Source organism: Ambystoma mexicanum, chromosome 4p (assembly GCF_040938575.1).
Source record: "Ambystoma mexicanum isolate Mex_15411 chromosome 4p, UKY_AmexF1_1, whole genome shotgun sequence".
NCBI classification, from domain to species: Eukaryota; Metazoa; Chordata; class Amphibia; order Caudata; family Ambystomatidae; genus Ambystoma; species Ambystoma mexicanum.
In genome coordinates, this window is record NC_090927.1 from 244,623,556 (window position 1) to 244,636,349 (window position 12,794).

The following is a 12,794-nucleotide window of genomic DNA, read 5'->3' on the forward strand; positions in this document are numbered from 1 at the left end:
CGTACCCAGGACATTTGCGTGTGAAATTTCCCACGCACCCCAAGATACACGTACCCAGGACATTCGCATGTGGAACTTCCAGCACACCCCTGAAATACACGTACCCTGCTGATATCGTGTGTGAAACTTCCCGCGCACCCCAAGATACACATACCCAGGACATTCGCGTGTGAAACTTCACACGCACCCCAAGATACACGTACCCATGACATTTGCATGTGGAACTTCCAGCGCACCCCTGAAATACATTTACCCTGATGGAATCGCGTGTGAAACTTCCCGCGCACCCCTGAAATACACGTACCACGCTCGCACAGGGCCAATCGCATGTGAAACTTCCCACGCACCCCAGTAATACAGGTACCCTGCTGAATTCACGTGTGTAAGTTTCCGCGCACCCCGAAATACACGTACCCAGGACATTCGCGTGTGGAACTTCCGGCGCACCCCTGATATACACGTACCCTGCTGAATTCATGTGTGAAACTTACTGCGCACCCCTGATGTACACGTACCCTGATGGAATCGCGTGTGGAACTTCCAGCGCACCCCTGAAATACACGAACCCAGCTGAAATAACGTGAGGTACTTCCCGCGCACCCCAGTGATACACGTACCCCGCTTGCCATGCTGGTACAGGGTTAGCGCAGCCCTTTGCGCTGGATTGGGGATTTTGATGCCTTTTCCCTGCGCAAGGGGTGTGCTTGGGGGCGTAACTGGCGCTGCTGCAGGTTCGCTGCGCCACTGTGTGCCACGGCTGGTTTTGGTGGCTGTAATCCATGAATACGCTGTGCGCGGAAATGTATTTTGGCGCACGCGGCTGGCGCAGGGATTCACACGCGCACACTGTGCGCCAGCCGCGGCCACCACTTGTGCGCTAAATTCTATGAATTACACCCTCAGTGTCCAATAAAAAGGACTACTAGAAAAGACAAAAAAACATATTTAATTTTTATTCCATAGATATATATTTATTTATTTTGCGCCAGCCGCGGCCACCACTTGTGCGCTAAATTCTATGAATTACCCCCTCAGTGTCCAATAAAAAGGACTACTAGAAAAGACAAAAAAACATATTTAATTTTTATTCCATAGATATATATTTATTTATTTTCATTTGTATTATGCACCAACTCGCCCGAAGGCCTCTGGGTGCACACAAACATACAAGACTTTAGGCAGCCGAGGGATGCAGTGAGCAGGGAATTCAGCTTCCTGTTGAATTCTGTGAGAGAGGGAATCTTTTTCAATTCAAGCAGGATGGCATTACATTTAGGTTGAAAATTATTAATTGGTAAATTCCATTAAGAAAAATACATATAGAGTAAACCAAACAATTGAAAACTATTATACATTTAAAAAAAGATTCATAAGATAATGAACATTCGTCCAGTAAGTCCATAAATTAATTACACGTGTCTTCAGATTTTGAGGTTTTAATTCTGCCTAAAAGTTATTTCAGGTCACTTAATATGTATTTTTATTAATGTAAAGCTGCCAGCTGCATTGGAACCAGTCTTCTCACTGGAGTTGAAGGATCCCCAGTAGGTGCCAGCCAAGCTCTCAGGAGTGGGAGTGCAGAACAAAAGGCGTTGCCTTTACCTGTAGCTTCTGGACTGTGACTCTCAGCAACTGTAGAGATCCAGAGCAGCTTCAAACTGCCATTGAACCATGTTTGATGCCCTTTGAGCTGGCAGGACCTGCCGTGCTGCTATTGACACTGTTTGAAACTTTGAACTGCTTGTCTGCACCTTCAAACCACCTCCATGGCTGCTTCGCACCAATTGGGCTCATCTACTCAATCACAGGCTCACTGCTGCAGAAAATTAGACCATCCAGACCAGAGATGACAGCTGATTACTCTTTCAATTTGTAATTGTTAACTATTTATTTTGCAACAACCCATATGTCACATTACACAATGAAAATTATATTCATATAAAATATGGCTCTTTGAACTCAGAAAACAAACACATCCCTCCAAACAAACTTCATTCACAACTTCTTCATGCATTCATCACATTCACAAACAATAGAAAAAATGATATTTTGTTCATATCACAATAACAATGGCAATTACACTGTTTCTTGGTTTCACACTCGATTCATTTACAATGTGTCCATCTTGCAATTGCTTGCCTGAAAACCTCTTCTCAAGAACCCAGAGTTCCATTCACGACTAGCTACAATTTCTGTGTTCTTTCTTGCAAAGTTGAGATTTCTGTGTTTATTGGAAAGTTATTTGCATATGTATTATTTAATTAAACCCCTCTTCAGAGTATAACCTACACTCAGCCCATGTTACCACAAAAGGTGACGCACATATTCCCTTAGGGCTGTGTCTGTTTTAACTTTAGTATTGGGATCACTGCTAGTTTAGTAGTGGAGTGGGGCTTAGTAGACAATTTAGTCACTACTCATCCCGGTACTCATGCAGAGTAGAAGTCATTTTGAAACATACTGCAATAAAAATAGATCCCCAGCCAACACTGGTATGAGTAACAATGCACTGGAGTGTTTACCACACATTTTGAATGCTTTTTAAGTGATAATAGATTTTCTATATTTACTTCTCAAAAAAACTATATTTGACTGTTTGAAGTTTTTGTTTCTTTACAGTAGATTCACTACAGTTGTGTTTAAGTGCCTGCATTTTAACCCAACATATCTAGCAAAAAGACACTTTTCCTGAATATGTGGCTGACAGAAATTGTGTATGCACAGTTTCTGTGCAGCAGGCCACTACAATGAAACAGGTCACGCCGCCTGTAGCGTCAGGTGGAAGCCAAACCGCAGGAGTTTGTAGCATCGAGTGACAGACTGAAAAGGGTGAGCAAGTGTGATTGAAGAACAATAGGACTGACAGAAGGGTGGTTTGGGTTTTGTGGAATCACCCTATGCTACCGGAAAAGAGGAAGGGATTTTGGGGATCTTTGGAGTTGCCAGCACACATGAGGAGGCTAGCGGAAAGGTGAAAGTCGGCAAAGTGGGAAATTTGCAGTAGAGAAAAACTGCCACGGAACAGTGTTTAGAAAAAGGTTATGTAATTCTTCCTCATTGGACCTTGTGGGATACAATGGGATATTGTTAATAATACACATGCTGTGACCTGACCTATTGAAAACCATTCTGCAGTTTTGATACAATTTCCATTTTATAGACTGTTGTCAACAACATACAACCACAAACCTATGATAAATATTCATGCATTACTATATTTAAAATTAAAGATGTGTCTCTCACAATATTCAATAAACACTAGTCATTACTCTTTCTTTTCGGCACTTTCATAGTTTTGTAAAAGGGTAACTTCTTGCTCAGTAAAGTAATAAAATCCATGTATACTTTTTATAAATGTGAATTGTTTCCCCATTTGAACTATAAAACATGTTATAGGGTATTAATGATATTGCTTTGCTTTTGCTTTTGGTGATCGAGAGTCGCATTTTTTATTTGTATTTGTAAATCGTTTGTTCTGCTTGGGCCAGAACACACAAAAGGGTACGTTGAAGTGCATGGAGGGGAGTAATCATTCCATTGTTTCCCTCAGGGACCACTGGATAGACACAAATTAACTGAATGTCAAGTAAATTTTCAAAGGCAACATTTATTAATAGAAAAACATTCACAGTGCAGGAGGCCGTTTAGGAAACACACTTCACACTTTATTATTTTCTGTTTACTATTTAATTTTTTATCACAACATAAATCCTTGAGTTACATTTTGAATTCACACAAGTATAAATGCATAACAATAAGACAATATGAGTCAATATTCTGTGTAACATGTTTAGGTATTTTAATAATAATTCAGATGAGTCAGAATGAAAAGCAGCTGAAATTAAAACAATGCTGAGTCACATCAACAAGAGAAGAAAATATAGACAAAGAAGGTTACATTCACAGATAAACTAAATATGGCTTGATAATTCTGGTCTGAAGAAAACACTTTATGACTGACATGTTCAAATAACTAGAGACACTCAAAACTAAACATTCAGCAATCTTATTAAAAATAGCAGATATATTATAATACACAATTTATAATGGTGAAAATAATAATGATGTGGTTTATGGAAAATCTAACAGGAAATCATTGTACTTGAAGTAAAATAAGAAATTGAAATTCAAATGGCTATAGTTTTTCTTGTAGGAATAAAAGGGATTCTTTTTGGAATGCAGAAATGCAATACGATTTGGATTTTGAGTTGGGAGTAACAAAAAGGGCAAGTGTCACTGAGTTTTAATTTTGTTTAAGATGAGAGGTGCTAGTGGAGAAGGGTGCATGTAGTTACACACTATGAATAATAGGTTTCCCAAATAGATATTCTTATCAAAGTCCTCCCCATTCCTCATTTTAAGTCAGTGGGAAAATAATCAATTTCATGACATTTAATCATGAAATATCTATTTCAGTGTGTCAAGTCTTTCAAATACATTTTGAATTCCACAACTTTACATGCAACAGAAGCCACAGATCTTGGAGATCACCCACTTCAGGAAACAAACCCAGGAACTTAATATGCATTTTTTGGGGGAAAGGGGAGAAAGAACCACCAACCTTTCTCTCAGTGTTGTATTTCTAAGGGTTTATATTTAAAACAACAGACCTACATTGAGCTACATTTTTAGATGTCAATACACCCCATGAAAACATGTATCTATACCACATGCAGATAGCACAATCCACTGGATGGAATTGGTCATCTGGCTCTCCTAAGCGCCTTTGGATCCAGGTAATAGGGTATCCCGCTGAGCTCAGATCCCTTCCGGCTCAATTGTAAAACCGTCCTGAACCCAGTTCTCTTCCCTTCTGCAAATTTTCATCTTAATTCATTCAGTCAGATTGAGTGAGTTGGTAGGTAGCTAGATAGATATCCAATCTCTTTCCTCCAATAGAAATATTACTTTTTATACTAGAGACTACCCATCCCTTAGCAGACATTGATACTACTGTTTTGAGGCTCTGTGATTGGCCTCCTTCACTAATGCTGGACAAAATGTCCCTCGTAGCTTTTATTGGTTCACTGAACTTGGTGTGTCAGAAGAGGGATATGAAAGCTAGAAACTGGTCCCCACCTTTGGAGTGGGAACCTCTGAAGGGTCGAAATAAATAAGTGACATAAGGAACAATGGCATACTCAAATTTATGAGAATATGACATTTGATAATGTAATGCATATTTATGTCACATCAAGGACTCTGTTATTAATATATATGTATTATGCAAACCGTATGCATTTCAACAATTAAGTTATTATGCATTTTATTCAACCAAGCCCTCTATAGAACTATACTGGTTTCTTTAGCAAGATGAATAATTGCAATAATTGTTAAATCTTGTATTCACAAGTAAAAGCTGATCATTCATCAGGCACGCATAGTTCGGAAAATTCTTTTAACTGTAGAGATGACTGATTAATGGTTTCTTCATGTGCTTTTAAAATTATATGTACAATGTATTATTTGGGCCAAATGATTCAGTGTCAAAAAGTGTTGTCTCTTCCTGGCCATGTGTTTCTGAAGAGCAATTAACTTGATAGTGAAAAGTCAATGTGTCAAATTAGTGGTTATTTGCATCCATAAATAGGAGTCCATGTTGTTGGTGGTTTACTCGGCTTAATGTAGACACCAATGTTTCTTTCTAGTTTAGCACCAAGACATTTGGTCTCCAACAAACACAGATGCTCAGTTTTTCGTCCAGGCTTTAGTGTAAATGATAAGTTAATAGTTTTGTGCACAAAGAATACATGTCTGTGTTCAGCTGTTGTTAACTCTCAATACCACACAAGGTGTTTTCTGTCACATTTAAAAAGACAAAATGTCAACATCAACCATTTTCTCTAATAATAATAATATTGATGATAATAATAATAATATTGATGATAATAATAATAATGATAAAACACATTTCCTATAAAACGTGAAACTAAAACTGTGGTATGACATATTAACTAGTGTGTATATAACTGACTTCTAGAGCACTATAATCCAAATCTACAGTTCTTCAGGTTGCAACTATAAAGCATTTGGAAATATATCTGAATGACATCTTTATTTCAATAAACTCCCCACTGTGGACAATCCTTAGATATTAAATTATATTGCCTACATTAGCTATGACTGTCTCTTCAAGACTTATTTTTGGAAAACAAAACAAAAATACTGGGGTCTGCAGGGAACTCATGTTTTCCTCAGCTATAGTCATTGGATGATAAAACACCAACCGAAAAACCCCAGCAGTCCTCCAATTTTTATATTTGATTACTGAGTTGTGCAATATTCAGTATCCTAGTAAATACCAATTTGTTACATTTCTTACAAGGATATTATATTTCATAACTGTAAGTGAAGCATTCATTTTAAGTGGTTTTCATTACCACTCCAGGCACATTCCATGAATCCATTTTCACGGACTACATTTCCATGCTATGGATGCTTTACTATAGTCATAAAGATGGATCTGCATAACCATTTTTATGCATAGAAATGCAATCTTTAGTTCGACCTGGTGTAGCAGGATACTCCAAATCTGATTGTCTACTGATATTTTCTTTGAAAGAGATGTTGTTTTGACTAAAGATGGCAAAATAGCTAACACATGAGAACAAGGATTAGAACATTCAACATGTCTGCCTTTCTAAATACATAATGTAATATCTGTATGTAAGCCACAAACAACGGTAAGATATTTGGCTTACCAATTGTCATTATTGATGTATATTTGCCATTGCAGATGGCTCCCAATGTTTTCACTTCATAATGTCTACCAAATAAAATCTCTCTTTGCTTTGCAGCTTTATCAGTGTTTTACTTTATCTGACCATAAACTATAAGCATGCTCTAGATATCAGCAGGTCCCATTCAAATAAATATACATCTGTATCAGTGTGTTCAAAATTGCTTCTTTCATCCTATAAATCATGAAATATTTTGTCAATCCTGTTTTATGATGTTGCATTGCTACAGCATCAGGAATCTGTTATAATTTGTCATATGATATTTGTCTGTAGGGATGTTACTCTAGCTGTTTATGGATAATTGTAGTGCTTAATACATTTAAGAAAATATTTAGGTGTTTTTGCTTATGTTATTTATATGAAACAAATGACAAAGTGAATGAAGGTGTACCAAACTGTTTTAATGCCTGTCTTTCTTTCATTACTCTCTAAAGTTCAGATATCAAACAATGTGAATTAACCGCACACAAATGAAATACAGAGCTATATTGCACAGTCTGAATGTCTATATATTGATATCTTTATTGCAGGCCATTTTTAGTACACCTGTGAATTACACTATTTTGCAAACATCTTTGGTGTATGAAAATGTTTTTCCATAATATAGCAGAGAAGGATTCACTGTTCTGTATCATTACATTGCATTTCACGCTGCTCTAAAATTAAATGCATGCAAAAATACTGTTCTGATATAGTACTATTTAGTCAGTCATTCCTTATACAATTCCCAATTTGGGAGACTGTGTGCCCATTGTCCTCCTAAATGAGACATACACAATGAGAGGTCTGAGGTCAAAATTGAACCTATGTACTTGGCAGCCTATAGTGGGGGGGGTCCAAAAATATAAAAATCACATTTGTTATATACCGTTTACTCAAGGTGCTTGTTTCTTGGATGTGGACCCTTTCCATTGAGTAAGGGCTGAGATGCAGAAGAAAGTCTACGTGTTGGGTATTATTTATAGTACTTGTTCCTACATTGAAACAGAAATGTTTCTCAGTAGATTACATTTATGAAATCTGTGGATTAAACATATGTTTGTGTGCTAGGGCATATTAGACTTCAGAGTACTATAATATAAACTGTTTCTTTAACTTTCAGGTTATCCCACTGGTGAAAATATAATGAATTCATATGTGCCTGTAGCATGGGATAAAACTGTTGCAGTATGGTTTCAAGAGGGTGAACAGCTTGAGTTTGGCATAGGGCCAACAGAAAATAAATCAGTTGTTGGACATTTCACTCAGGTAAAAAAGAACAAATGGTGTACCTTGTGTTATCATTATTTCAGAGTTACAAGTGAGTTGCCTTATAATCTATATTTACACATCAGTCTTGATGACGAGATGAATACTAATAATTGAATTACAAAATCAAAACATTGCTGAATAATAATACTGTTGTTATGCAAAACCCGGATAAGATTCTCTTAAGGTCTACCCGTATGGAAATCCATAGCTGAGATCCAATGCTATATGTACGTTTTCCTGGACACATAGTATTCAGACAGGCCTATATATAGTGCATTTCACTAATCAATCTAAGACAGTGGTCTGCAACCTTTGGCTTTCCAGATACTATCGACTACCACTCCCATAAACCCCAGCCAGCTTAGTCAGTGGTGAGGGATTACAGAAGTCATAGTCCAAAACATCTGAACAGCATCAGGCAGCTTACCCATGCTAACAAAAATATGTTTACTCTGTAGGAGTACAAAGATGAATAGTGACTAAACTACTTACCCAGCACCCACACCTATATTAACCAAAAGTGATCCCAAACATAAGCGTAAAACATGCACAGCTAAGAGATATGCCCCCTTTGACTTTTGTGGTAACGTGGGCCAATGAAAGGCTATATTTGTATATGTGGAGTAAATGAGAGAGAGTAGCAACCCAAATAAAAATAGTACACGCGTTCCAAAATACAGTATCAACTCAGTATCAACTCTCAATATGTTTCAGTTCATATGGGTGATCAATCCAGAACATTCATCAGGGGTAGGACCCTGGTTGTTAGAGTAGCGTTCAGACTGCGCTAGTGTGTTGATTGCTTAAATCGGTGTGTTGTGTCATCCAGACCCTATCAGACAAAACAGAGACAGAAACTGGAATGAGTGTCATTTACTCTAAGTGCCAGTGATACTCTAACAGTGAGTGTAACACCTAGGCAGGCTTAAATAATGTACCTGTATAGGTGATTCTGTTCTAGAATTTGAGGCCTAGCTGAGAATGGTTCAGCTATGCAATATGCCTTTTCTTTGCCAGGTTTCTGGAGTCTGGAACAAGGAAGATGTAGATTTCAGCAGCAGGGCGCTCTGTCAGCATCAGGATTGTGAGTGGATCTGTGTGTGCCTATGTGCTGTCAGTTGTCTCTATTTATGCTATAAAATGACATAATAAAGGGGGTGCGTGGGCCAGCTTACCTAAGCTTGCCCCTGTGAGCTGGGATTCGACCCCACTTCATCTCCGCCTTGCAATTTGAGTGATTGGATCCAGGCTGGGTGATGTCAGGTTTTATGATTCACTTTACAATTCTCAGAGACCTCCCTTTAGTCATTGGTCTCAAAATCGGATTTTACATTAAACACACATTTCTACATTAGTCACTTTTATACAAATCACATATAAAGATGCCATCTTTCACATAGCAGCTATTCCTCAAAACCCTGCAGTGGTGAGATCTTGTCCCCTCTGCCTCCCCTTTCTACAGAATTGTGCCCTTTTCGCTATGTACACACTTTCCAATTTTTCTACAAATTTCCACAAATATGCATGTTTAACATGGGGACATGCGTGTATATTTTCACAATTCTAACAGTAATACATTTTGTATAAAACCACATATCTTGCCATTCCTGCCCAGAACATGTCACACAATTCTGCACCTTCTTCAGACGTGCAGCCAGAAATTAAATTAACAACTCTGTCATTTTTATATTTTTTCACCATTTTGAATAGCAAGTTATAAGTCTTTTAGAAAGTGTTCTTTGTTCATGTTTGGCAACAGATGGTTTCTTGGCTCTGCCTCTTTTTGTCTCCCTGTAGTCCAAGGCATCCCCCTCCTTGCCTGCTCCTTCCAGAGGCCATTTACGACCCCTTTTCACACTTCCAATTTCCTGGGCTGCACTTGGTCATTGTTCCTTTGCTCTCCGTAGACAAATGTCTGGGCTACCCAGCAAGTAACACCTCCCTGTGAGTTCTTGCTGAGAGGAAGGTCCTCCTTCCAGCAGGAAACCTGCTTTTCCAGTTATGGCAGCCTCAGCCAAGCTAATTAACTTTTAAACTTAGAAAAACCCACATCTGTTGCATCACATAAAAATACATTTCTTCCTTGGCCTTAAAATCTGTGGAATCAAAAACACAACTAAAATCTGTATTTCTTTTTGGCAACAATCCTGTTTGTTTGTTAATTCAGCAGACCTTTGAGTTTTAGGTCATTTTAGAGCCTATGTTTTAGGTACTGCACCCAGATTTTGGCATAGAGGCTGTCAGTTTTCAGACTTTGTATGTTTCACCGTGTTTCATTTGATACATGGATTTTAGCACCAGGCAAGATTGTGAATGTTGAAAAGTGTTGTGTTATAGGCATTTTGGAGTTTTTGGCAACAAAGCAAATGTCATTTGTAGGCACATTATTTGGTTTTATTTGCAAATTGCTGCTTTTCTCTCTGCACTCTGTTTTCTGGTCATGGAACCCACTAGCACATTTCTACAGGGTGTACTCTATTTCCGCTGCACATGCACCATGGGTGGCAGGTTGTGCATCCCTCTTTTTGTGTGCTGAAGCACATGGTTTTGGGAGGTTTTTGTAGGTTTTCGGCACGCACAAGGGTTTTGCCGCCATTATTGCTGTTTCTTTCCCCATAACTGGCAAGAGATTCTGCATAGCACAGCGGAGTGGGTCAATACATCCCACAGATGTTATAATTTTTGATTATTAAAATGGTTTTTAATTACTGAAAGCAACCCCACTTTCAGTAGTCCACCCCATTAGACATTGCCTCTATCTCCTTTTTCTTCATTGAAATGATGAGTGCCAATGTATCAAAGAATAATGCAATTACACAGTTGTTTGAGATGAGCTGCAATCCAAAGACCTGGTGGTTTGATTCTTGGCTTGATGCTGCAGTATGAAATTGTCAATTGTAAACACTTATGTCTGCCTAAGGAAAATAAGAACACATATATTATTTCACAGAATGATTTAACAATGGGGAACAACTGTCCTCTCTGTAATTAACAGGTATAACACAGACCATAATCATGGATATATGTATTCATCAATTATTTTATCAATGTATAGCAATGTTCAATTAAAAACTGCAAAATGTAAGTTTTATAATACATAAAGAATATGCAAAGTGGTGGTTTGAAGTTCAAGTGTGTGCCAAAGGCAGCAAGGGCAGGTCTCACTGGTTAGAAGGTGTTAAACGTGATTTCAACATGGCTCAAATCAGTTTCAATTGGGTAAACAGGGATCCCAGCTTTTCTGTCTCTCAATATGCTGTGAGTCCTGCTGCAAGGGGATCCAGGGCTCTACCAGCATAAGGAGGTTTGCTAGCAGAGTGGAAGGCCTTGGTCCCCAGCTAGAGTCCCCCCTGTGTGCTTTGGCAGTGGGTAGAGAGCAGATCAGGCTCTGTCATACAGCATTCCTACTTCCCCTCAATGGCTGAGGGCTTTGAAAAGATCAACTATTCTGCTTAACATTGGTGTACAGCGGTGAGGATCAAAGTTAGAGTGCTGCTATTACCTTGGTTCAACTAACCTCAAGGCTAACATCACTAAAAAGCAATATTAATCATGTCTGATTTGGAAAGCCACAGTCAGGAGACCCTCCTGAATTACACTTCTGATTATTCAAGAAACATGTGTAAAGAAACAAAACTCTCTGCCAAAGGCAAAAAGATTGAATTAGTTGAAAAGTTGTTAAAAAACCAAAGTCTGGGGAGTGGGTCTGAAATGCCTGACTCTCTAGCAAATGTGGAAAATATTGAGGATGATGATAAGTCTGTTCATGATGAGTTGGAAGAGGCAGATGTGTCTCTTAATATAGGCCTCACTGCTCCCTTGCCTGCTCAGCAACCTCAACCCTTGTCCAGTGGGACCCCCACAGGTCCTACACTCAGTCCTGAATTAATTGCTGTAGATAAAATGAGGCTTGAACTAGAATTCAAATGTTTAAATGCTCAAACTGAACAAAAACAACAAGAACATAAGCTTAGAGAAATGGAGTTGAACCATGAACTTGAAATGAAGAAACGGTCTCTTGAAAATGCTTCTCTCCCAGAGTCTTTTATGTCTTCCTGTCCTAAGAGACCCTGTATGCCTAAAGAAATTGTGGGTATGTCTGAGGTTAAGTTTGATATTTTGGATAGGTTGGCAATGTTTGAGTATAACCATGGTATCCAAGGTCTTTCAGGGAATCAATTGCTTCCCTGGCTCTTCTCTAGGCTACCCACTGTTGGATCTGATGTTGTGATGGAGCTGGGGGAGGTGGATAGGATGGATTATGAGTGTGTGAAGCTAGCTTTAATTGCTAGATTTGGAAAGACCCATTCCCAGCACCTTAAGAGGTTTAGGACACTCAAAAAGCATGATGGTACCTCTTGGGCTACCTGGGTATGTGAGTGTTTGAACAACTTAGATGGCTGGATTAAGGGTTACAGAGTAAACACTTATGAAGGAATGAGAAATCTTGTAATGTTGGAGTCTATTTTTGATGTCTGCTCTCCTGAGCTCAGACAGCACTTGGCTGATTCTAAGGAGATAGATCCAAAGAAGCTAGCTAAGGCTGCTGACTTGTGGGTTGCCAACAGGGCCACTCACAAGGATTCTGGGGCTACTCAGAAAAAGGATGAGGGGAAACATTCAAAGAAAGACAACAAAGAGAATTCTAATACCTCCAATCCAAAAGAGGACCACAAATAGCAACATACGGGTAAACCACAAGGGAAACCAAATCAGGCTAGTGCACCATCTGGACCCAAACCAGATGGAGGTCAGAACAAACCCCCATTCATTAAGACATTTGGGAAATGTTATGTGTGTGGG

At 38.7% G+C, this 12,794-nt stretch overlaps 1 protein-coding gene across 1 annotated transcript in view; it reads left to right on the plus strand.

The window, feature by feature from the left end:
• LOC138453170 (cysteine-rich venom protein-like) overlaps window positions 1–12,794 on the plus strand; it is a 635,825-nt gene that overhangs the window by 350,688 nt on the left and 272,343 nt on the right. Inside the window, exon 7 of the mRNA XM_069605762.1 lies at window positions 7,843–7,988. Coding sequence (XP_069461863.1) covers window positions 7,843–7,988 — 146 coding nt within the window. The remainder of the gene's footprint in view (window positions 1–7,842; window positions 7,989–12,794) is intronic.